Raw genomic sequence first — 24,909 nt, forward strand, 5'->3', positions numbered from 1 at the left:
GTTGCTGCTGCTTTCATTTCATGAATGCTGTTTGGTCCTTGAGGTTCTTGACTTTCGTGCTCAAAGCGTTTAAATGCTGTGCAATTGGTTTTGATTTCCTTTGCGGCCCCACACTGTTTTAATTGAGGCTGCTTGGCAAAGTGCCTGGCGAAAAGCCAGGAAAAAGCAAATGAAATTAGGCATATTTAAGCACTGACTTAAGTGGAAATTTTTGCTTGTAAATGTATAATCAGTGCAGACAGTCGAAATAGACGACCAACCAGCTATGTATTTGTTACAGACACCGGCTTGAAGCTACCGCGGCTAATGAGTTCCAGCCACAAGCAAAAGCCGGGGTGTGAAACCCTAATGAGATGAATGCGCTTTAAAAACTTGCTCAAATATTTGGCAATTATTTAGTTTGCGGGCTTTTCGATAGCGTTTGAAAGTCCCGACATTATAATAAGTGGCCAGAACATTGCGGCAAATGGGTGTAGAACATAAAAAATTTGGAGGCGTGAATCGACAGCTACACAAAAATAAAAAAACACGAGCTGGCCGCACGTTCTGCGGGTGCTCTGTGTGTGTGTGTGGGGCGGGGACGTTGGGCGTGTCAAAAGACAAGCGCCAGAGCAACTGCGGGTCAGCGGCTGCAAGTCGCTGTTGTCTTTTTTAAATGCTCATTACAAAACGGAATTGGCCAAAAAAAAAAATATGAAAAGTTTTGATAAAAATCCTATTATAAACATAAATAAATAGAGTGCCAGCAGGGCAGGCAAATGCCAGGCCCGCACACACAGCAACAGGACACACACACACACACTCACACACACAAACAGGACTCGTCGGCTGTGCAAACATTGTGAGCTCTGACTTGTAGGCACAACGTCGGCGCAGCGGCATTTGCCGGCAAAGTCAAACAATGAGGCAGCCCAGTGCTTAAAAGGACAAACCGAAACTTCATTAGTGCCTCTCATCTAGCATCTCGACTCATCTCATTCACTATGTACAAGTATACATGAGGGCTGCAGGCCAGACACTAAAATTCCCATACAAATACACTGAGCGAAATGCAAGAAAGTTTTAGATTTAAGTGTCGTCGGATGTTCCTCCTATTATCATAGATTGCTGCTCTAGAGAAAAAGATCCTCCTCACATATTAAGTTGAATTCTATATATCTGATGCATTAATTATTTTTCAGTTATACAAATTTTATATCATGTACAGTCACAGTTAAAATGGGTTCAGTTCCAGAACTGATGCTACTTATAATATCAGAATTTTCTATACTACCTAAGCAATATGCTAGAAGAATAATTTTGTAAAAAAAAGTTTATATATAACATAAGAATTAGGTGAAGAAATATTTCTCGCATAATACTTATTAAGGGCTCAAAGAGGAAGAGGCGAACTTGAATTTGGGGGAAATATTATATAAAATATGATATTCTGTAAGGCTTTACTTACGAGTGCTCTCTGTAAGCTTACATTTTATATGAATGTGTTTTGAAAAACTTTTGCTAATTCCCAGGCGAAAGTTCTCACTAATTTTTAAAGTATCTTTGCTTTTGCTAATTTCTCTCAGTGTGCGTACACGTGCTATACTAGCTAGAAATTTAAAATGAGTTAGTCTTTTCTCCATATTTTTTTTTTAGTAGTTTTCCGCTCAACGGCTTTCAGTCGCCAGTTAGCAGTCATTGGGCTGGCTTTTCTTGCGGTTTATTATGTGCACGGTTGACTGTAGGCATATTCAATATTCATATTTCGCAGCGAAAGGAAAATTTATTGCCTTCGAAGAAAAAGCAACATACACACGTGGCATGTTTGTATGTGCACACGGCAACCCATTGATTGGGTTTGGGGCCACTTGTGTGCGGTATTGTGGGTAGTTGAGCAGATGGGCGGGGCGGGGCGCGGTCTGTTGGGCTGTCGCGTAACCTTTTGTTGCCATTCTCGAACTAGAAAATTGTTTGTTTGGCGCAAACCGTTGGCGAAAAATTTAATCTCAAATTGAAGGCATTTTTGCACAGCGGCGCCTAAGCGAAATTGCCTCGCACAGCCGCAGGTGACATTTCAAGAGGGCTTGCCAAAAATAAAGGTGAAACAGTCTCGCGTTCGGTTTAATTCAAGTGACCAAGTTTTCTTTAGCTTTAACTAGTAAACATTTTCCGACCGGAATTGCTGCACAATTTCGAACTAATATTTGTTTTCATCCAATTTATGACTCATAAATTGAGTATTTTGTGTGTGTGTGAATGGGTATCTGGCTTGTTTTTTACTTTCCCGTATGGGTTGTTGCCAGAAATTTATGAGCTTGTCGCTACGAAAATTATGCTAAAATTATTTACTGAAAAGTACTGACACGATTCCATTTCACAGAGCTACAAAAAAGTGCTCGACAGAAAACAAGAAAGTTGTGAAAGGAGCCTTCGTTGCGTTAGATGCGATATATTGTACTTATATAATAATATATATATATAATTTCAATAATACGATCTTAAAAGGAAGTGCTACAAAAGTTTGTTTTTATCTAGCTTGTGGTGGGCACTAAATTTTATAATTATTGCGATGATAGGGAACGGGAGTCTGTTCGAGTTTTGCCATATTAATTTCTTTAATTTCAATTTCAATTATATTATTATAAATAATTTCTTAATTATTATTTTATATTTTATATATATCTATTAATAATTATATATTCTTGCTTTTATGATTTGTTATAATTATTGCCAATAGACGTGAATACTTTGCTTCCATAATACAAATTAGTATTTTGCTAAGTTGACACGCTATATAGAAATTAAAGTTGGTTCTCAAATCTGTTTGCATCAAGCTTTAATTACACTCATTTTGTTTATCTTTTTGGGAGCTTATTAAATGGCATGCTGATTGCTTGCTGTCGATAACTTAGCTGCGCGAACTGACTATATAAATGCGGTGAATATGCACTGGGAAATCAGTAACAATTTTCACTATGAAGCAGTTCGCATTATTTGGTGTATTCTTCTTGATGCTGGCCGTTGCCCTGGTGAGTGGGAAAACCCAATAGGTAATCGTAGACGGAGATCTAACAATGTGCTTCCCTGTGTGGTTATGTAGGCCTCTATGCCGCAGATGCCAGAGATGCCGCAAATGCCCGGTAAGCATTTGGGTCAGATATTAAACTCCGGTTTTCTGAAGCAAAGCGCCGGACAGCAGGGACCACCACGCGGTCAGAATGGACCCCCACCGCCGCATGGCCAAAACGATCAAAACTAAATATTTACAGGGCTTCGACTAACTTAACTGGGCAACTGAAATGTATTTTAATAAAATAGGAATAGTTTAATTGCACAAAACTTTCAATAAAATTTGGCATATGTACATATACATATTTATATCCTTTCAATTCTTAAACTGGCTTAAACAGGATAACATATGTTACACAACAGTTTTTCTTCAACATCTGTAAAAACCATACTAACAGTTTTTTACTGTTGGCAACAACATCATGACTTTCTGAGCACTGAACATTCTGTTGCTTTACAGAGACTTAGCATAGCAATAAAATAACATTATTTTGAAATGCCAAATAGCCTTTCATAGAATTTCTATTAAAGTTTACAGCGAACATTCTGTAAACTAACAGATACGAAAAGTTTTTAAACATTTTCCGAGAAAGTTGCCAACCGATATACAATTTGATTGGCAACTTAACCGAATAAAATAATCAATGCTGCAAAATGTTTCAATAAGCAACATTTTAAACGCAGCTCGAAAGTTAAAGTATTTGTTAAGCAGTGAAAGAGCCAGAGAAAGGGAGGGAGAGAAGGAACAAACTTGTAAGTTAAGAACATGAAGAGGAATGTAAACTTTTTTATGTAGAACCGGAACCGTAGCTTAAAAGTAAGCAGAAACTTTCACTTAAAGAACAATTCGCATATGCAGCATGCACATACACACACATATATATATATAAATATATATATATATATATATATATATATAGTTGTATATATATAATAGATGCACAAGTATATTGCTGTATCTTGTTCTCGACTCTAGCATTTCCAGACAAGCAACTGGGACCTTTCCAGCCAGCAAACTTTATTAATAAAATGCACAAAGTGAACGAATTATGAGCATCAAATTCATAAATATAGTCATAGTACATTGCCGTAGGTCCATTGTGCTACCAACTAGACGCTCTAACCGTCCGGGAGGGACCGGTGAAGGGTGCGCTGGGCGTGGCAATGCACTGTTCAAAAAGCGAGTAACTGCAACTTCTTGTGTCATTTATTTCACTTTTACAAATTGCGTGTGCTTATTGCCAAAAATGAGTTTTTGCCTGCGAGCATTTTATAATTGCATTACCTTGTCTCAAGTCTGGCTGACTTGCCACACCCACTGTGCCGCCCACTGCCGCAGAGCCCCTCACAGCCCCTCGCCCCGCTGCGTCGCATTACTCTAATTTCCGAACTATGTAGCTGGGCGCTCATGTGTGAATGCACCTGCGAGTACATCCAAAAAGTTCTGCCAATGCTATCGCCTTAGCATGTTACAACTAACACACACACACACACACACACACACACACACTCGCACACTCACATACAGAGAGAGAGGGCCAGGTCTTGCTGTCTTGGATTACCAAATACCTGATGAAAACTTACAGCTGAAAGGAAAAATATTTGCTGTTGACGGTGTGGGGGCAAATAATGAATCTGCTTGCCATATCCAATAACCATATCGAAACAACTCGACGCATCCATCAGCATATATACATAATTTCCGTTATGCGCTGCCACGGGGGCACGGGGGGCGTGGCAGGGGCACAGGCAGCACACAAACAGCAAAAACAGCGAGATAGCGGCATGACGAGCTGCTTGCCACATTAGCAGCGCACGTTGGGCAGACCATAAACAAAATGCAAGTAACAAGCATTGAGTGAAAGCTCAACCTGCCACACGAACACACACACACACACACACACACATACACTCACACAGCTTTTCACTCCAAGCGTGCAACACGTGACGCTAGGCATTGAGTGAAAAGCCTGGCCGAGGCAACACCCAAGGATGCTGCGCCAGAGTCCAACATGTTGCTTGCCACAGCTCGGCCCAAAAGCGAGTGAAAAGCCGAGCCGAGGCGCCGCACGAGCCAATACACGACGAACTGGCGCCTCCGCACGAGCTCGACGAACTGATAAAGCCAACGGCTGCCGCTGCCGCTGCTGCTGCCTCTGTTGCTGCCGCTGCCGCTGCTGCTGCTGCTGCTGCTGCTGCCACAGCTAAGCGTGGCAGCTGGCTCGCGCTTCGGTCAGTTGAACATTTTCCATGCTGTGATCAAGTTGTCTTTTCCTCTGAGCGCCGAGCGCTGTGCACGCCTTGGACTTGGAGCATCAAAATACGCATTCCACGTATCGCCAGCCAAACCGAAGCTAAAAAATTGCCCAAAACTAGTCGGAAAAACCAAACAAACCAAATACAACCAAAAATTAATGGCCGAGCATCAAGTGCAGTGCGTTTGACTGTGTGTGTGTGTGTGTGAGTGTGTGTGTGAGTGTGTGTGGATGTGTGGGGGGGTAAGCGTGCCTAATGGCTTGAGAAATTGCTGCGTTTTGTAGGCGTGGCTCACAGGCAACATAAAATTGCAGCTGCAGTTGAGCTGAGACCCATAGACGCCAACAACTTGGCCGGAAGCGGGCAATAAGCAATTGAAATGGCGCCTGCAATGCGAGATGTGCATGTGTGTGTGTGTGTCTCAGTGTGTGAGTGTGTGTGGGGTTGTGTGTATGTGTGTGTGGCTTGTCACAGGCGCAATTGTTAGAAGAACTTTGGCTAACTGCAGCAATTGAGGTGCTAATTGTAGGGGCTGTGTGTGTGTGTGTGTGCTGTGTGTGTTAGTGTGGCACTTATATATGTGTATATATATAAATATATATTTATTTATATGCATATTACAGTTACAGCTCAACGGCAAACAATTTGTGAAACGACGGACTGACTTACATGCATTTTATTAGTACATAATATCAAAAATCAATCCAATTGAATAAACACCAACAACTTTTTTGTAACTTAATTACAATCAAAAAAAAAAAATAAATAAATAAATAAATAAAAACAAACAACCAACAAATAACAACAAAACGAGCAGAAACAATAACAGCAACAATTTAAACAATTCAACGGTTTCGTCTGAGCTGCAACATATAAAAAAGCACACAACAAAATATAATAAAAACAGTATTAAAAGCAAATAAAAAGCCGAAACGAAACGCAAATGTTGTGAAATGAAGTGCCGAAAATATCAACAACAACAACAACAACTGCGGCTGATATCCAATTAAATTCAACGCACAAAAAGTCAACTTGAATGGGCAGCATATCAGAAAGCGTTATCGACTTATCGTTGTTATCGAAATCGAAATCGAAATTGAAATAATCGAAGAGAAAAACAAATTGAGCTTGTCGAAGCAGAGAGAAAGAGAGAGAGAGAGGCGCCAGGGCAGCCAGGACAGGTCCCAATGAAATCAACGAAGACGCATAAATCCAGCATGGAGCCGAAAATTGTAATGTACAACAGTAAAAATATATATACACACACACACACACACACGCATACTCACAAGAATTTTGCACCAAGTCATGCATCACTTCACTTTTTTAACTTGATATTTTTTATATTTTTGACTTAAAAATTGAATAATATAAATAGCTTTTCATGCTCATTGCATTGTTGCACACACACACACACACGCACACACACAGCACACAGCAAACGATTTCTATGCAAAATCATTTTTCAAACATTTTCTGTACTTTAACGCACACATATATGTATATTTTTTTTTTTGCAAGTTAAAAGCTTTTCGGTCCATTGCCATTTTAGACGCAATTTGTGTTTTCATTTAACAATGACTTTCTCTTCGCACACAAATGCAATTTGTAATATTATTCCATTGAATTAAACCAAAACTCTTCTCTAACTACCATAATAAGTAAGTAGAAAAAAAGCTATTTTGCAAATTCTCATGCAATTATTTTATATTTTTCCTTCCTATATTGTGTGTTATAAGTCTTATCTAACAACTAGCTATTAGCATTATGTATTGGAAAATTGTTGCAAATTGAGTCAGAAGTTATGGAAAATCTGCATATACAATGCGAGAGCTCTTGTTTGCTTTCAATTATATGCTTTATATCTCCACGCACAATCTACTTGACTCTGCGGCCATTATGCAAATATCAGATATATAAATATACACACAAATATGTTGTATTTATGCATACGATTATGTGGTATCTGCGCAAATAAACATACATTGTTTGTCGACAGATACGCACACCACACCCACGCAATGTATGTCTGCAGAAGACTATGGAAATAATTAACTAAGTTAGTGCCATAAACTCAGAGAAAACGCGTCGGGATTAATATGAAAATTGTTCAGCCAAACTATTACAACTATCGTAAAAAATTTAACATGAGCTGCAAATATAAGCACTTGACAATCGTGTGCTGAAAACTTCATTAGAATTGATTAACAAACATGAAAGTTATTCAAAATAATAGTTTCTTTGGTGTTTAACAGCGTATAATTAACAGTAATCCATTACTCGCTTTAACAGCTGTTAAAGTAACATCTTTCGCTTATGCTAACAGCGACAGCTATGTCCTCCATGTGTATCATAAATCTTTGCTTCTATAAAAGTTTGCCATAGTTTCCCATAGTACAGCACTTGTTAACTAGGCGCAAAATTGATTTACAGTCCTTGTGGACTCATAAACAGATACCGCGCGTTTCACACATTTCGAATAGTTTGGCATTTGGCCATTTAGTCCAATTGCTCAATAATAAACTATATTTGTGCATTTCGTTTTGTAAAATGAGGGCGGGCAACGGGCAACGGCATACCAATCGAAATAGTTGGATAATTAATAATGCATAAATTACCAGCTAAATTCAGCGAGTGTCGGTAATGGTTACCACGCAACTGGGCGTGGCCGGAAACCCAATGGGGAAATGTAAAACAAATTAAAAAAAAAAAAAGGCACCTAGAATATTTGAACATTCATTCAATAATTCATGATTTCTGCATAACCAACTAATGTGAGCCTATGTTAAGTGACATGTTAAATATTTGTGCAATATACCGATTATTTTCAGCTGTGTAAATTGTTTAATTAAGTGAATTTTAAATATTATTTTATCCAATTGTAAATTGTACATTTTATGAAACAAATTTAATTGGAAATTGAATGAAATTTTGTGTTAAAATATGCAGCACATTCAATTAATTGTAGATGCGCATATCGAATGTCAAAGTATTAAGTAAAATAATATATGAAGAGTGAAAACTCTTTGTGGAAAATACCAGCAAAAGCTTTAATACTATGTTTCTTAAAGCTGTATGCGGTAGTTTGCATTGCACATCGTACAGATAAGTATGTGTGTGGCATAATAATTTATACGAACTCATATGCATACATCATTTGGCATAAGAATTGGTAGAGTTAAGTACCGCACGCAGACAATAGAAAAAGAACTAAAACTAAAGTCGTAGAAACGAGAGTCCGACTTTGTGGCTGCTTCGCACAGCTCAGCTGTTGCCACTTCGCTGAGCAAATTTACATTTAAAGTAGATTGAATATATATATATACATATATATATATATATATATATATATAAGAAGAAACATATATTTCTCTTTACATATATGTCGCAGCATAAATCTGTGGCTGCTGCCAATTAGGGAAACTATTTGAGAAACGGCAAACGGGCAAAACAACGCAATTTGGATGTCTGCCAAGTGGCTGCAATTATGATAAAATTGTACAAACACTTAAACAGTCAGCAGAGGACGCCCATTTAAACGGTTTAACAGTCAATCACAGTGGTATTTTGATGCCCTAGCTCCCACCCCGGCGGCAGTAAACTGTTGACAGAACGTGTAGAATTTTCGACTTCATAAAGCCTTTGCCGTCGCGAGAGTTCTTTTGTTTTTTATTAAGATTTCTTTATGCTGTTGTAAAATTGAAATTTCAAGTGTGCTGGGAAGGGTATGCGAGTGGCTGCTTGATTATTTCAGCTAGTTTTAATTAAACTTTGCGGCAATTTAACTTGAGCTGCAATCAATTTGCAGCTTCATTCGCCGTAGCTAAGCGGCTGTCCATCTCCTCTTGGTCAATTAAAATGCCACCAAACACACAAATTTCCTGCCGGTTAAAAGCGAATTAAGCAGCATTTTAATTAGCCAACTTGAGGCACGGTTCAATGCACGCAGAGCAAATATTTTGAGCCGTGTTTTTAGCCGTTTGTGCTGTTAGATATATATGTTAATTTATGCATCGAAATTATTTAAAAATGAATTAATGTAATTTCTATTACAACTCATAGGCAAAAAAAAAAAAAAACCTGAGAAGAGCATGTGAATACGAATAACATCTGCCCCGTCCAATAGCCCATTAACTCTGCATGCCATACATTTTTAATTAGAAAAGTTTGGGCAATTCTCCTCCCCCGGCCGCCTACAAAAGTTCAGCGCGCATCAAATAAATGTAAATATATGCGTACATGTATACACACACACACACATATGTATGTATATGTAAACATGAAATTAATCGTAGCATACTGTTGTGCGTTGGCGTAGGTGAATCGCGAGTGAAGCTGAAGCAACTTATTTATTTTATTTCCAACTTGATGGCAACAAGTTAAATTAACCAAAATAAAAAACATATATAAGAGATAGTACAAATGCAACATAATGCTACCGAAAAATAAACGAAGCGAGGAAACACTCCAAGCAGTTTGGCGGCATCATCAGCGCTCCAGCCACTTTGCTGGTAACCAAAAGGCCATTACTCATACGCCCTGTTGTCCAATTTAGTGCTTGCCAGCTAGCGACCTCAGCACTGTGGGTGATGCGTGAGATTTTTGTGGCAGAAACTTTCTAACAGCTTTCTAATTCGATTTGAAACATTACATATGTTAATTGCCATACGTTTAACAGCTTTTGTTTCTGTAACTCTTATTCAAGCCTTTTCCTATGTTAACTCAACATTAGATGTACCTTAAATGTTAAAGCAGTAGCTGTTATGTTAACTTAGCTAGCCAGCTGTTAAGCTGAATGCAGTTCCATTCACGTTTGCATATTTGTTTTTGATATTTCTTTTCTGAATTTGCAATTTGCTTGGCTTTGGCTTTTCATAATTTATGCGTACATTTTGCCCACGGTAAAGTGACCAAAAAAAAACAACAACACACAATGCAGCTGTAGATATGGCAAAGTGCCGTTGGCGTTGACGTTGACGCTGACGCTGACGGCGCTGCCAACGCATTTGCTCTCATGCTGTTATCTCAGTGGCGTGCTAAACGTTTTGCTAGCGCCATTTGTTGTTGTTGTTGTTGTTGTTGCTGTTGTTGTTGCTGTTGTTGTTGTTGCTGCTGTTGTTGTTCTTGCTGTTGATGGAATTATTATGTGCTCAACGAACCGCAACAAAAAATCTGTTGCTGCTATTCCTGTTGCTCCTGTCTCTGCGGTTTTTCATTTTGTTCAACTTTTAAATACACACACACACACAGACACGCATATTGTTTGCGTGTATTTGTGGTTGTGTGTGTTACGACTATTTTCAACTTGTGCGCTCACTTTTATCTTTTGACGCAGCATTTGCACGTTTTCTGCTGACTGTAAATGTTCAATATTTGTGTGCAGCTGCGTAATGGGGCGTGGTCAGCCAATATTAATCAACAGCTATTTATTTGTGTGCACCTGAGCCCGTACACACACACACACACACACACACACACACTGCAGCAGTCGTAAATCAACTGGACTAAAACAAATGAAGCATGACAAAAGCTGCTTGCTATTTCGTTTTATAATTCTGTTATCCATTGTGCCAGGCTAAATGACGGCCCGTCAACGGTTTGAGGGACTAAAACGAAATCCAATGCATGTGCAAATGCTCGCAATTTAATAATAAAATTCCAGCACACACACACACACACACACACACACACACACACACGAATACATATAGACAGGCAGTCAACGACTTGGCTGGAGTTCGACTTCGTTTGACACTGTGGCTGACTGCGCTTGGTTCGACCCACTCGTCGCTGCCAAATCTCGGCTGAGTTGGTTACTAAAAATTCCGCAACACGTAAAATTCCACAAACTGGCGCAGCACATTCCAGCTGCATGCCATAAACGTAACGGGCCTGTCAGCTCACCTGGTCCAGCCATAGTCCCGGCTCATTCACATCCCTAAGCCCAAGTCAAGGCTGGAGCTGGAGCCGCAGGCTAATGGCCAAAGCGCAGACGGTAGCTCACATAGCTTTGCTACTTATTTTACCCGTTTGTTGCCTTATTTGTTATCCTCGTTGTTGTTGTTGTTGTTGTTGTTGCTGCTCTTGTTGCATACTTTCAGTTTACAAATTCCGCTCGAGAGAAACGCAACGGTAACGGCAACGGCAACAGCAACGCATGCATGAGCACGTTTCCCTATTTTGTGGCATATCCCATGAATTTCAATTTCTTCCCGCTGCCCACACCCCAGAAGCGTGGCTGCAACGCGCCGCCTGCCGCTTGTTGGCAGCATAAGCAGAATAAACGAGACAGTAACTAGCTCCAAAAGTAACCAAGAAAGTTGTAAGCGTTCAGGCCAACTTGTTAATACCCTGTGACTACTACTCTGTACAGGTTACCGACTTGACTGAGCCTCCGCATTTGTCAGTTCCTCTAACTGAAGTTTTTAGCTCTGCGGTGAGACATGTGCTAATCCAATAGAAGGGTTTAAAATACACGTTTGTATTTTTTATTTTTCCTATTAAATATCAAGGCTAGAAAGATTTTAAAAGTCCTAAATGTATATCATATTATTTGCGAATTTGCAGTCTCTGGAACGGATATTATAGCAAATACAAACTTCAAATCTCTGACCCATACGATTGCCTGACTTCATTAACAACCATTTTTATCCACTATTAATTGTTATAGGGTATATAGAAGCAGTAAAATGTGCTCTGGCATAAATTGCATGCAATTTCTACAAATTAGTGCCCAATTTGACTGAGCCCAACTTAAACGTGGCCAGCAATTAGAGCCTAGTTACTAATAGATATATATAGAGCTTTTATTCTATCTCTTATTGCCACTAAAAATACCTTGATATGTGCGCACAGGTCGTGCTCAATTAGAGTTCCTCGCTTATTTGTCCATGGCAAACATTTTGCTATTTGTATTCGATATCAAGGCTATTAAGTTCATATTAAAGTATTTGTATTTTGTATTTGATTTGCCTGTTTGTTTTCTTTGATTTCAATTCATTTGACATAATCCCGTGTGTGTACATGGCGGAGGTGTTTTTTTTATTCAATTCAAACATGAACTATATTGAATTTAACTTGGTGAAGTGGACTTGGCACTCTTTAAACAAAATTAATTTGGTAATTAACTTTACAATGGGTCTTGGGACTTGGGAGAATAACTAACGTTGTATTTCAAGCTAACCAAAAGCAAATGCTGCCCAGATTTTCAAAAAGTAATCTAATTTTCTTTAATCAGCGTGCTTCGGCTATGCGTGAATATTACACAAAAGAAATCACTTGGAATTTCAAAAATCTAGAAATTTTTCCGGATTTTTCCGCTCATGCAGCTGAGCCCAAAAGGGCAAATAGAGCCGAAAGAGTTCGCTCCGGTCATACGTTCACAATTTGTGGCCAGTGGCATACGCGTCCTGGTTGCCGAGGCTGAGCATTGCTGGACGCATTTTAGCTATGCCTGGTTTAGACTTGGCTTATGGTTTATTTAGCCCAAGGCGTGGCGTGAGTAAGGTTTAACCAATTGGAGCTGTCAACGCCCAGCAAATTGTGCCTGAAATATTTATGGCCGGCGGTTAACTGGAAAACGTGATATGCTTACGATAATGTGTGTGTGTCTGTGTTTCTGATTGGAATTGCCCACAATAATAGGGTGTGTGTGTGTGTGGGCGTGGCATGAAACATATAAATTTACATGCTGAACAGCATAAACACAGCCGCGAGCCATGTTTTGTTTGCAGCAGATTTTCTTTTTGTTTTAATTAATATTTATAAAAGCAGCGCGTCGCAGCGCCCTTCATTTGGCTGGCAGCTTGTTTCGTTTCCCCTCGCACCACATTTTCGACGCCCGCTTAACCCCGGCAGCCCGAAAGCCTTGACACAGTTATTGCGCTGCCAATGCCATCGGCAACAGTTGCAACAGCAGCTGCGAATGCAGTGGCAGTTGCATTTGCCACCGATAAGTGATAAGCAGTCAACGAAATGCTTTTTGCAGAGCTGCCACTTGATTATGCCCTGTAGACTATGCTAAGAGTTGGGTATATTGATGAAGAGTATGCAGTATCTAGATACTCCCTATCAACCGAAGCTTCGAGCTAATAGATGCCCATCTAGGCAGCAGAGTATCCCCCAGTCGTACCTTGAGCTAAGCTCTTTTCTGTTTTTAATTTAGCTTTTAGTGGAGCGAATGCTTTGCGATAATTTTCCACAACATAGAAAACCTATTAGTTGACAATTAAGCGTGCCCTGCAATCAGTTGGCAGCTTGTCCTTGAGGTCAGCGCGTGATGTGGGGTTGGATCTGAATTCCCCAATCACATTTCCCGGCTGCTGCTGTCGCAACTCGTTTCGGAGCTCATTTTATGCGCGCGTAATTCAATCGAGTGGCCAGACAAAGTAAACTCAACAAGTAAATCCGAAGGACCAAACCAGAAACAGAACCAGAACCCCAAGCACACCATCAATGTTGCCCCCAAGTGTTGCCCCAAGTGCTGCGCTTCGGGTTAATGCGTTTACAATCGATGGTTGGGGGCAGGGAAGAATTTTTGGTGCGTTGTCTTGAACCTTTTTTCGGCTTAATGTCATCTTAAATGCCTTCAATTACTCTTTGTGCTGTCTGTGATCCCATTTTAGGGTCGCCTGTTCATGGGTTTTCTTGTTGTTTTTCTTTTCTTTTTTTTTTTTTTTTGGAACTTTGAAGCCATCATTTGCATGAGCCACGCCCTGGTCCGGCTAGAGAGAAGACCGCACCGGCGGATTTATATAACTTTCGTGGTCCGGCAAAATGCTGCGAGGCATCCACCGCCACCGCAAGCCACATTAATCACAGGAGCGCGGCCTCGAGTTATGTAAGAAGAGCCAAAGCAAAACATGACGCATGTCCTGGCTAGAGACGAATGTCCTGTGTGTTTGAGCGCAGGCAGCAGCAAGAAAAAACTTATTAAACAATTTATAAAGTTTTACTTGTACAATTTTTATTTGCTTGACAGCATAGCCCGTAGGCGTGTCTGGGAGGCTGGGGGCTTGGCAGTGGCTTTTTGCAATCAGCATGTTGCGATTTCAATTTCATTAAGTTGCCGAGACTTCTGCTCATATCCGGCTTTTGCATATGAAATTGATATTTTATGCAAAATATTTACACAGTCGGAGGTAGGTGGGCCTCAGCTGCTTCTTGGAGAACTTTTGACAGCGACCCACGTTGGCCGCCGGCGCCAAAAAAAAAAAAAAAAAAAAAAACAGGTGTAAGTGAAAAAACAAAAATATTGCAAATCGTTTGTCGTTCTGTGTCTTTGTTTATTTCCGTGTTGCGAGTCCTTTTGTAGCCTTTGTCGTGTCAGATTTTATGTGCTTGTTGCCGCCTCGGCTATAAAAAGGCACACAAAGACGCACACACACACCCAGTCAGGTGTGCGTGTAGCCATACGCTGTCTGCGGTTGTCTCGCCTCGACGGTTTTAAACAACTACCAAAATGTTATACTTGATGCTGCTCATTTGTTGTTGCCGCTTCAGCTTGTGAATGTCCTAAGTACATGCAATTTGTTGGCCATTTTACACGGCAGTGCTTGTCAGTCTCACGCACACACACACATACCTGAACTGTAAACATGTTCCACATGAGCAGCGCAGAAATTGAATAAAGTTGCCCCACAGCGTTGAAAGCTGCATGAAAGAGCCGGCAATAGAGCCAAAGGGCGGGTAAAACCCAACATCATTCAATAAAAAATTAATATGAAACAAACAGGGTCAGTTAAGTACGTAAGGCCGACGATTAAATACCCTTCCAAATATTTTAATAGATAAGAAGAAATATTTATAGATATATAAAGCTGGTTGTTCTGATTGGTGAGCAGCCAATATGCTAAGCGTTAAAAGGAAGCTAAAATGTTGGCTGTACATAATTTACTATCTAGCAACTATTTGCGACACACTGATCGTTACACCTTATATTACAACTTATAATTACCCTTTGATAGTGTATAAAAAAAACACATTCAATGAGCTGCTGCGGCAGCGAGGCGCCAAGCAGTTCGCCTGCCTTCCACACTTCAGCCATAGCCACCGACTGACTGAATCGCTGATGAACAGATGAGCTTGTCTGTGTATGTGTGTCTGTGTGTGTTAGTGTTAGCGTAAATCAGAGGTAATATGGTTTTATGGACGCCGCGAGCCGGCATATATATATAAAAATATATATACAATCCTGTGCACCCGCTCAAGTAGCCCCCAAATGCAGCGCAACAAAAGCACACTAATAAAAACATATACATGCGTTATATCCCCTTTGTGTGCGCCTGTGTGTGTGTGTGGCTGTTTGTGTGTGTGTGTGTGTATGTTTTTGTGTCATGTAAGCGGATATGCATGCAACACTTCTTCTTCTTTTTTGTGTTCTGCAACGTTGATTATACTAAACTTGTTTACTTATGCTGCTCGTGTCTGGCGCCTGCCGCAGCCCCCCCTATGATCCTCACCCCCATTAGGCAGCAACAAGCAGCAGCAGTGGTACGTCCCAGCCGGGCCTCACCAACTTGTTTGTGTGTGTGTGTGTTGTAAAAGTGCAACTTTCAGCATTACCGCACACTCAATCCCAAGCCCAAGACCGCGTCTGTGTACATTTTGAACTTATCCACGCGCTGAGCAAGAGCTATGCAAACAGCAACTGCTAAACGAAACACTGTGCGACAACCCTACCGAGCATATTTGGGGGCAACCCCGTTGTTACCTGTTGGCCAGCTACAAGTTCAGCCAAAAGCTGATTGCGTGGCAATATGGAAAGAAATGCTTGAAACACTCACCTAATTTTTGTCAGTTGGAGGTTCCTTTGCCGTGAAATAAATGAGTTCTCAAATCACGTTCAAATTTAATTTAGATTTAACCTGAATAATAGATGAAATTGTTAAACGATTATTTTTTTATACCAACTATAAAAAGCGTTTTTAGGACAATATGTTCTCTTATAAGGAATACGATTCAAACGTGCTCTGACAACCGCCCTTGCAGCACTTCCAGTTAACCATCCATTCCATAATTTGTATGTCATATATTTAGGGGCACAATAACTTCGCAGATATTTACATTAAAACTTATTATCTACTGCTCTTTAATATTGCATTGCACATTAGAGCCCAAGTACTCAACCATATTCTTACATAGAAGAACAAATTTACATAAGTTTCCCAGACATTTGCATAGCATACTTTTTGGGGCATCTGCTTTGTTACATTTGGCTGCTGGTCGGTTTCATGATACCGTGGAATTGCGGTTAGAGTGAAATTCACAAAAGCGGTTGAATGTGAGAAATTAATTCCTTTCAATGGATTTAACAGTAATTTGTGCAGTTGATAAGCAAAACAATGAACTGCTGGCAAATTGAAACTTTGCTAGCTCATGAATAACACAATTAACTAATGGAAAATTTTGGGATATTCAGCTCAATGTGCCAGAGATAGAAAATGAAAAGTTTTTGCTGATAAAATTACAAAATTTCGAAACTAGTTGCGGTTTTTTAAAGGCCAGTCATGACAGCCATGTAGTTGCGAACAAGACTCGTGGTTGAGCTTTTAGGCAAACTTGGGCACATAATAGGTACCCGTGTGTGTGTGTGTGTGTGTGTGCGTGTGCAAACTAAGCTGAGCACACAGGTCGAAATTAATTTTTGCCAGTGCTAAGTAATATGGAATCAGGCCCAAAACTGTGGCCAGGTGCAGGCAGTAGGCAAGTGTAGCCACAACTGCGCCACGCTGCTGATTTAAGGGCTAACCATAAAGATAGTTAAAGAGGAACTTGGGGAGGGGCCACAGTTGCAGTTGAAATCCCAATTGAGTGCAGTAAGCGGACGCTTGAATGGCATTACGATAGCTAGCAGAAGAGTTTGTGCTCAAGCATGGCCATAAATAAGTGAACTTCAGAATCGAGAGATGGCCACAAAGCCAGACAAAGTGCCGTGCGGCTTGGGGCAACTTGCAATTCAATAAGCAGCAGCAGCAGCAGCAGACGAAAGCACAAGAGCAAGTGAGAGCGAGCATGACAGAGATTGAGTAGTATAGAGACAGAGACAGGCGAGCTGTTTAGCTGCTGCAAGTTCTGGTTGCAGCGAAGCGACTGCTTACTAATTATAGATAAATAAATTATATAATTGACTGACTCACAACGACACCCGCAAAGCCCTCACACACACACACATACACAACACACACAGGCCACACCCCCTTGCACCTAGCCGTGAATGGAGCTGCGAACAGCGCACAATGAGCTAATTTTAAACAAATATTTATGCAGCAATTAAAACGGTTCAGTTGACTTCAGCGCCGCGTTGACGACAGACTCTGAACTAACGGTATAATCTGCTGTACTTTTAAACACACACACGAACACACACAAAAGATATTGTGCGTCTGTATGCAGCTAAATTTGCTGCACAAACAAAAAGCATGAGAAAATTGCTTGCAATTCAGACCATGAATGATGAATGCTTCCACAAGCTAGTCTAACTTTGTCTTTGATAGTGCACCATGGGCACTGCTTACAACTTAAGTGGTATAAAAGTTATAAAGTAGTTGCAATTTAGCAAAATGCACTTGTAAAAGCTATGTTAACTTAACAGCTTATGCATTAGCCTAACATGACTGTTAGATACCACTCTACACATGTATAGCACTTTATAGTATTTCATTTCTGTTAAGTAAACTTAACAGATATGTAAGGGCTTGCATTTGCATATTTTAAAGGTTTCATTAATGTTAATTTGTGCTAACATAGCTGTCACATAACATTTCCAAGGCTTGACGTGCTTAACGTTCTGTTGCATAGCATAAAGATGTGTGTTGTCTTTGCAATGCATCATTGCATATTTCTGTTCGATAACATATTAGAAGCCGTAGCTGTTACGTTCGTTGAAAATGTACAGAGGCAACTGTTATTTGATTTAAAGAGAGTTGAGCTGTTTTAAACAATTTCTGATAAGTAATCCACAGTGCAATAGTTTTAGCCTTGGTCTTGTCAGCTTCATCAACCTCTGTGTCTGTGTCTCTGTCTCTGTCTCGTTGGCCTGTACTCTGTATGCCGCCGTCTACCTCTCGGTCTCGGTTGTGGTAACTTTTCGACCACATTCAACTTTCGCCGGTTACGCCAATCAAAATGCGAGTGCAAAGTGCAAAGACGTATTGAGATTTTGCCATTAAGCCATCATACTCGAAGGCAAGAGCAACTTACAAATGCCATCGCCAAAAGGATCAGCAGCATCAGCAGGCCTTCGTACGTGCGTGTGGGTAGGGGTTAGGGCAATTGCAAGTCAGCTTAGCCCAATGTTAAGTCACTTTATGCCCCTCTCATATGTGAAGTGTCAGAAATGTCTTTGGCTTTTGCTTTTGCTTTGAGCTGGCAACACTTTTATCTGCTCATCGTTCAGCCCCGCTTACACTCATCTGCCTAATTGAATTCCTTAGCGTTGGCTTCTGCCACACCCAAGCACTAGCTGCCTGCCATGTTGTTCAAGGAAATCTCGACGACTGTTTCCTTTTCCGTTCGAGTGCTGCTGGCGTGTTCGACATGGGTTGCACCCTGCTGCTTGCTTCTGCTCCTTCTTCACCCCCTGCTCCTGCTGCTGTCGACTGGCTCTGCCACTTTTGCACGGCTGTCAACTGGCGTCCGTTCGCCGCCTGCTGTCAAACTATGCGCCTAAGTATGTCGATGTCGCCCTCGCATGCCTTGAATGCCATTTCTATATGCCATTTTTAATAACTGTGTCAATCGTCTAGATTTCGTATTTGTGTGTGTGTGTGTGTGTGCAAGCACTTTGTTCGCTTATTAAAAGCCTCCAATTGCCTAGTCCAGTGCTTTGCATATAGATTTCTATTTGATCACAAGCTGATTGTAATTAGCGGCTGCCCATTGACCACACACACACACACACACACACACTTAAATTTGCATTTACTTTAATTAATTGAAACTGCCACAGCTGTCAATACACACTCGCACACACTCACACACACATAATTGCTAATTGATCTAATCGACTTTGGGCCATCTATTAATAATAAATGTTGTGTTTATGCCATAATTGGTCAGGCATTCGCCCAGCTGCCCTTTGTTCGCTGTTGGGCATGTCACAAACGTACGTTATAAAATGGATTTTCATATATTTTCGAACTTGTTTAATTCAATTTTGCACGCTTTCCATTACCAAATATATTCCATTTGCCTAAAATGCAACAAGCATATATAAATTGTGGTTTGGCTAGACTAATCGACTAGCAAATGCCCTTTATATTTTAACATTTTCTTTTGTAAATTTGTGTTTAAATGAGTTGAGTTTATTTAGATCTGGGCGGCACGACCCTGCTACGCGTACGTGTGCGACAAATTAGTTTTAATCGCATGTCAAATGTCTGTCTGACACAAGTTTCACTTGTTTGTTCAACGGGGTTGGGGTCGCTGAGTTGGGGCTTGTTGTTAGGGGATTCGCCGTCGCGTTGAGGGTTTCGGCGAAACAGTTTTCATTATCATGCCTCGATTGGTGCTTGGCAAGCGCGTTATTTGATGCTTTATGCCAAGGTCTTTGATCTTTTATGCGCTTTATCTATGGGCCGCTACACACACACACACACACACACACACACACACACACAAATAATCGAGTGGGAGGTGGGCTGGCAGAGTAAACAAAAATGAATGTAAATTCCCGGCACAATGGACCCCAATGGCGGCCTTGATGTCGCCAGGCGGCTGTCCCTAACAGAGGCCACGCCCATTGAAAGCTTAAAACATGAATTAATAACATAATAGGGCGCTAATCTAGCGTAGATTTAACAAAACTGATTATGCTAAATATCAACAACAACAGCAGCAGCAGCAGCAGCAGCAATGTTGTCAAATGCAAGTCGCCAGCCCACGCGGCGTATGCGCGATTTTGATGCTGCTTTTTGTATATATATATATACGAATATATATATATATACGTGTGCCTGCATGTATGTATATGCTTGATAAGCTCAGTGCTGCACGCTGGGCTTATGGCTTGGCTGAAGTGGCACACTCAGCGGTTTTCTTGTTAATAGTTGGCGCTGGCAAGTGGAAGCTTAATTAACATAAGGGAGCACATTTCAAAATGCAGCCTCCCCGCATCTATATCTAAACCCATTCCGTCACCAGGCCGCTCCGTCAATGAGTATGTGCTTGAAAGCTTTTAGCCAGCCAGCCAGCACATACACACAGAGACAACACACACATAGAGCTGGGCGTGTGTCGTGTTTTAATTTGTGACAGTTTTATGCAGGAATCCACAATACGTGTTTGCGTTTTAAAAATCGAATTTGCAGCATATTGGCCTAGTCAGCTGTCACGACTTAACATAGCTTAAAACAATTTAATAACGACCTAATACGACTTAACACTGAGTGAACACGACGGGACATTGGATTAGCTCGACCACATATGGTTGAATACGAATCAAATCGATATAACATAGAGCTAAAAAAGCTTTTCACTGACCCAACAAGAATAAGAGCTGACCTTACACGACTTAATAGAAGTTAATAATAACTAAACTAAATTAAACTAGCCAGCACGACTTTACGCTCACCGAACACGACTTGGAACTGGCCTCTAATACATGTTAGTATTACTTAACACGACTTAGAACTGACATAATACCACTTAACAGAAGTTAACATAAATTAACACGACCTAACAGTAAACAAACACCCGTTCATACGAGTTCGCTCCAACCTAACACGACTCAATGCTACTAAGCACGACTTTGATCTAATACATATTAGCATGATTGAATACAGCTCAACATGATTTCACAGTCATATAGCAAGACCTAACAAGACCTAACCCAACACGACTACACTTATTGAACACGAGTCAACACGACTTCGCATTAACCAAACACGACTTAACGGGAGTGGACACGAATGCATCATAAAAGATATCAAAAGATGCCAAAGCAAATTGTCGTGCCCCCGTTTTTGTCGTGTCACGTGTCACGTTTCCATCTCTAAGACAGATCACAGAGCAAATCTGGCAAATATGCCCAGCCCCAAATACGCTGGCTGCGCTCTCTAAAACACGTATTATGGCAGAGTTTTTCAAGTGCGAATCCGTCAAGTGCGACCACCAAATGCAAATGTTGCCAGTTTTTTTTTTTGTCAAATGTCAATACACATGCAGATAAGGATGCCATTATATGTGCGAGTGTGTGTGTGTGTGTGTGTGTGTATTGAGTAAAATGCAAGCTGCCAGTTTTACAATAGCTGAGTGCAGTGAAAAAACTGTCGCAACTACTTTATAGAGCAATGTGATTAAAATGACGTCTGCGACAGTTCACAAACTGGCACAATGTCCTGCCGAGTGCAGGCGGCAGCTGGCAGCGGGACAGGACTTGTGCATTTCCTTGACCGAAACGCAACCCGAAGCAACGTTTTCTATGCTTTATTTATTTTATTTTACTTTTTTTTTTGTTTTTTTTTGCCACATTCTGTACTATGTACGGCCGCCATTGTTTGGGTTTGTGTGTGGGTGTGTGTGCACTAAAAATAGCTGCGCCATGTTTCTGGCTCTTTGTGGCTATATAGAGGATAATGATGACGTCAGCTGATTTCGTATCCGCAGAAGCAGAAACAACAACTACAAAAAAAAAAAAAAAATAATAATAATAACAGAAGCTGCGATTGCTCGCATAATAAGAATGCAGCAAGAGGACATTTTTTTTGTTAGGAGTCCGTCCACCAGGCAGATTATTTCTTTTCCCTTTTTGTTTTTTGTATCTGCTCGGCAACAACAAGAACAATGTTGGCAGAGCAACAGCCGCCGCAGCTGGAAAACAATCAACTTTTCTTTACTTTGCTGCGGCCTGTTGTTGTTTTCTTTGTCGACAAACATTTGCGCGACATGCGCGCAGGAAATCGAGTGTGCAACATTTGCCCCTCCCTTCACTCACATTGCTTTTCCCCTTTTTTATTCCCAGCACAAGCTCAGGTAACATGGTCGGCCTTGACGCAGCTGCAGCTGCCGCCTTTCCCTTCCTCTCTCTCTCTCTCTCTCTCTCTCTTTCTTCCAGCTAGCCTGGTTTGCCCGGCTGAGCCCTGTGGCAACATCATCTTCAATCAGTTGGCCTATCTGGCCCACTTGGGTGGGCCACTTTCGCTACACTTGAACCTTTGTTTATGCAAATCAAAACTGTTGCCCATGGCCCACATCATGTTGGCGCACCATTCACTCTTTGTTGCACAGCTTTTGTCGACATTTTCGACCAGAGCGCTTTTCATCAACATCATCAGAAGCAATCTGCCGCCTGTTGTGCCTCCCTCTAACCGCACCTTGTACTTTTCTTTGCCTTGGCTGACTTCCGCCTTTGCTAAGCTATTTGCATGCCAAAAAAGTGTTGCCTACTTTTGTGCGCTACTCAAGGCGATTGCCGTCCAAATTGCAATGCATCGCGCTTAATAGCTGCTTAGTTGGGCACACAAACTGCGTCTATGTATGTGTGCAATTAAGCCTTTGTCTCTGGAGATGCAACATGCGCTTTGTCCATGCTGCTTTGTGGCTGTCCTCAGTCAGCTGAAGTTGACGTTCACATTGACGATGACGTTGACGCTGACGCCAACGTTGACGTTGATGCTAAAGTTGACGTTGACCAGAGAGGCCACCGTCACAATGGCAAAATGTACAACGTTTGCCACACAAACTGTGACAGCATAGCAAATTGTTATTTCATTAAATAGTAGCTCTCTTTAACAGATGTTAACTTAACATAAGTATTACATAAAATGAGCTGTTTGCATAGATACTGTTAGGTGCCTGCAATGTTAGCATAATTAGAACATGTTAAGAGCTACAGAGCTGTAAGCTTAAAACATGTTGCTACGAAATAATGCTTATATTGAGTAACAACTATTTAAAGTTTTACAGCAGCCCGTCACATGCGTCACATATCGCTTAACTTGTTTTTAATTAACTTGAAAACGAGTAACAGCAGCAGCTGAAGAACTATGTAAGCACTTAGTTATCCTGACATTGACAAAGCAGCTTAGGACACGCTTTTGTCTATTTGTGCGTGCAGTATTTGAAACGCCAAAGCAATTAAAGTCAAACAACGGCCAAGAAGAAAACAAAAAACTCAATGAAAGTTTTGCCGGAAAACTCTTAAAAGTCACAAAACTTACGACTCACATTTCCATTTAAGCTTTAGCTTCTTGGAAAAATTGTTCTTACAACTGTTTAACTGAATAAGAGTTGCGCAAATACGAGTACTCGAGCCTTCAAAAAGAAAGTTACGCTTCAGCTCGTCTGCCTTTTGTTGTAAATAGTAGTAGCTCGTGTTTGCCAGCACGCCCCACTACCCGCCCAGCCATTGTAATCGGACATTTTGTCTGCTGCCAACTCGTACGAGTCGGCTAAGCAACAAAGCGCAAAAAAAAAAAACTTGTGCACAAGTTTTGCGCACAACAGGAGGCGTGGCCGCCTCACACAGAGAACTCAAAGGGAACTGTGAAACAAAAAAAGAACCGAAAAAAAAAAAAGGCCAATAAGACAATTTTTAATATGCATAAATCAAAGAAGAGACGCCAGCAGCAGCGGCACGCCCAACGCTATTAATTTGCCGCCCTACTTTTCTGTTTCTTCATCTTTATTTTTCTCTCTGACAGCTGCCCACGCGTGCCAAACTGTAGAAGGGTCCGGCTGCCGGATCATGCACCCAGTCTGTCAGTCACTCGAGTCACGAGCTACTCACAAGTCAGGCCAGTCACAAGCTACCGCTTCCTGAAGGCGAGTTGACATCACGAGCGCTGACATCTCTTTGGCTGTCAATTGATGGCTAAAAAAAAACTCAACTAAGCTAGCTGTATTGATCTCTTGGCCAGCTGCCATTTGACTGATAACAATTTGCGGTCATCATAGGGCCAACACACGCACACAGATCGAGCTTAACATTTCCGCAGAGAGCGACAGCCAGCGCTGAGTTTGTGTTTCAGTTTGAGCCTGCGGATGCGCCTGATGCTGACAGCTCGTCTAATCTGCCGCCCACTCGCACATTTCCGTGTCGCTGGCAATTCATTTGATGCAGCTGCTTCTGTTGCTGATGCAATGCGTCACTTTACACGGCCACTTTGTGACGCAGCAGCATCACCCGCTGTGGCCACATGCGGTGCAGATTATGTATACGCCACGTGCCACAACTTTTCTTCTTTTTTTTGGTTAAACTCTATTTGCAGGCAGATTAACAAGCGCATGCGGTTGCCGGGCAAGTTGCTAATATGTTTTTGAGCAGCTCTAAAAGCACACACACTCGCACACACACACCTTCAAATAAATCCCCAGCTCGTTTGGTTTTTCGACTGCAAAACGTGCCAAAAGTCACGCTAGCTGGCCTAATGCCATTTGCATATTTATGCGCCGCTTTGCGTCGGCTTTTTAAGTGTTCTAGACCAGAGTCTGGAACTTTCACCCGCAATCGGCCCCGGCCACTTCTATCCCTTTTCTTTGGCTACAAATCTATATTTTATTGTTGTGTCCTGGCAAATATTGAAATTGGCATTGAAATTAAAAAGCTTTTAATGCAAACAACCCTAAAGGTTCTCAGATCCTTGACGCCCGGCTTACCATTTTATT

General features: G+C 41.1%; 2 protein-coding genes across 8 annotated transcripts in view; both read left to right on the forward strand.

Moving 5' to 3' along the window:
* LOC6625698 (uncharacterized) overlaps window positions 1–24,909 on the forward strand; it is an 81,633-nt gene that overhangs the window by 29,420 nt on the left and 27,304 nt on the right. For 3 of the 7 annotated variants that reach the window (XR_004303918.2, XR_004303921.2, XR_004303920.2), the window contains exons 1-2: window positions 5,274–5,482; window positions 5,928–6,536. The exons of 2 other annotated variants lie outside the window; for them this stretch is intronic. The gene's annotated coding sequence lies outside the window, so the exon portion shown is untranslated. Of the gene's footprint in view, window positions 1–5,272; window positions 5,483–5,927; window positions 6,537–24,909 lie in introns of those variants that run through there. 2 more of the 7 variants (XR_004303917.2, XR_004303919.2) reach the window with 2 other exon arrangements.
* LOC138911364 (uncharacterized) lies at window positions 2,924–3,349 on the forward strand. Its single transcript, XM_070209978.1, has 2 exons — window positions 2,924–3,008; window positions 3,080–3,349. Exons 1-2 carry the CDS (start codon window positions 2,955–2,957, stop codon window positions 3,236–3,238), a joined length of 213 nt encoding a protein of 70 aa, XP_070066079.1. The 5' UTR covers window positions 2,924–2,954; the 3' UTR covers window positions 3,239–3,349.

The sequence above is a fragment of the Drosophila virilis genome, chromosome 5 (assembly GCF_030788295.1).
Source record: "Drosophila virilis strain 15010-1051.87 chromosome 5, Dvir_AGI_RSII-ME, whole genome shotgun sequence".
Lineage (NCBI taxonomy): Eukaryota > Metazoa > Arthropoda > Insecta > Diptera > Drosophilidae > Drosophila > Drosophila virilis.

Excerpts from the sequence above, each read along its gene's own strand:
- LOC138911364 (XM_070209978.1), top strand. The coding sequence starts at position 2,955 with ATGAAGCAGTTCGCATTATTTGGTGTATTCTTCTTGATGCTGGCCGTT. Across the intron at positions 3,009-3,079 it reads TGATGCTGGCCGTTGCCCTG|GCCTCTATGCCGCAGATGCC; the intron begins GTGAGTGGGAAA and ends GTGGTTATGTAG.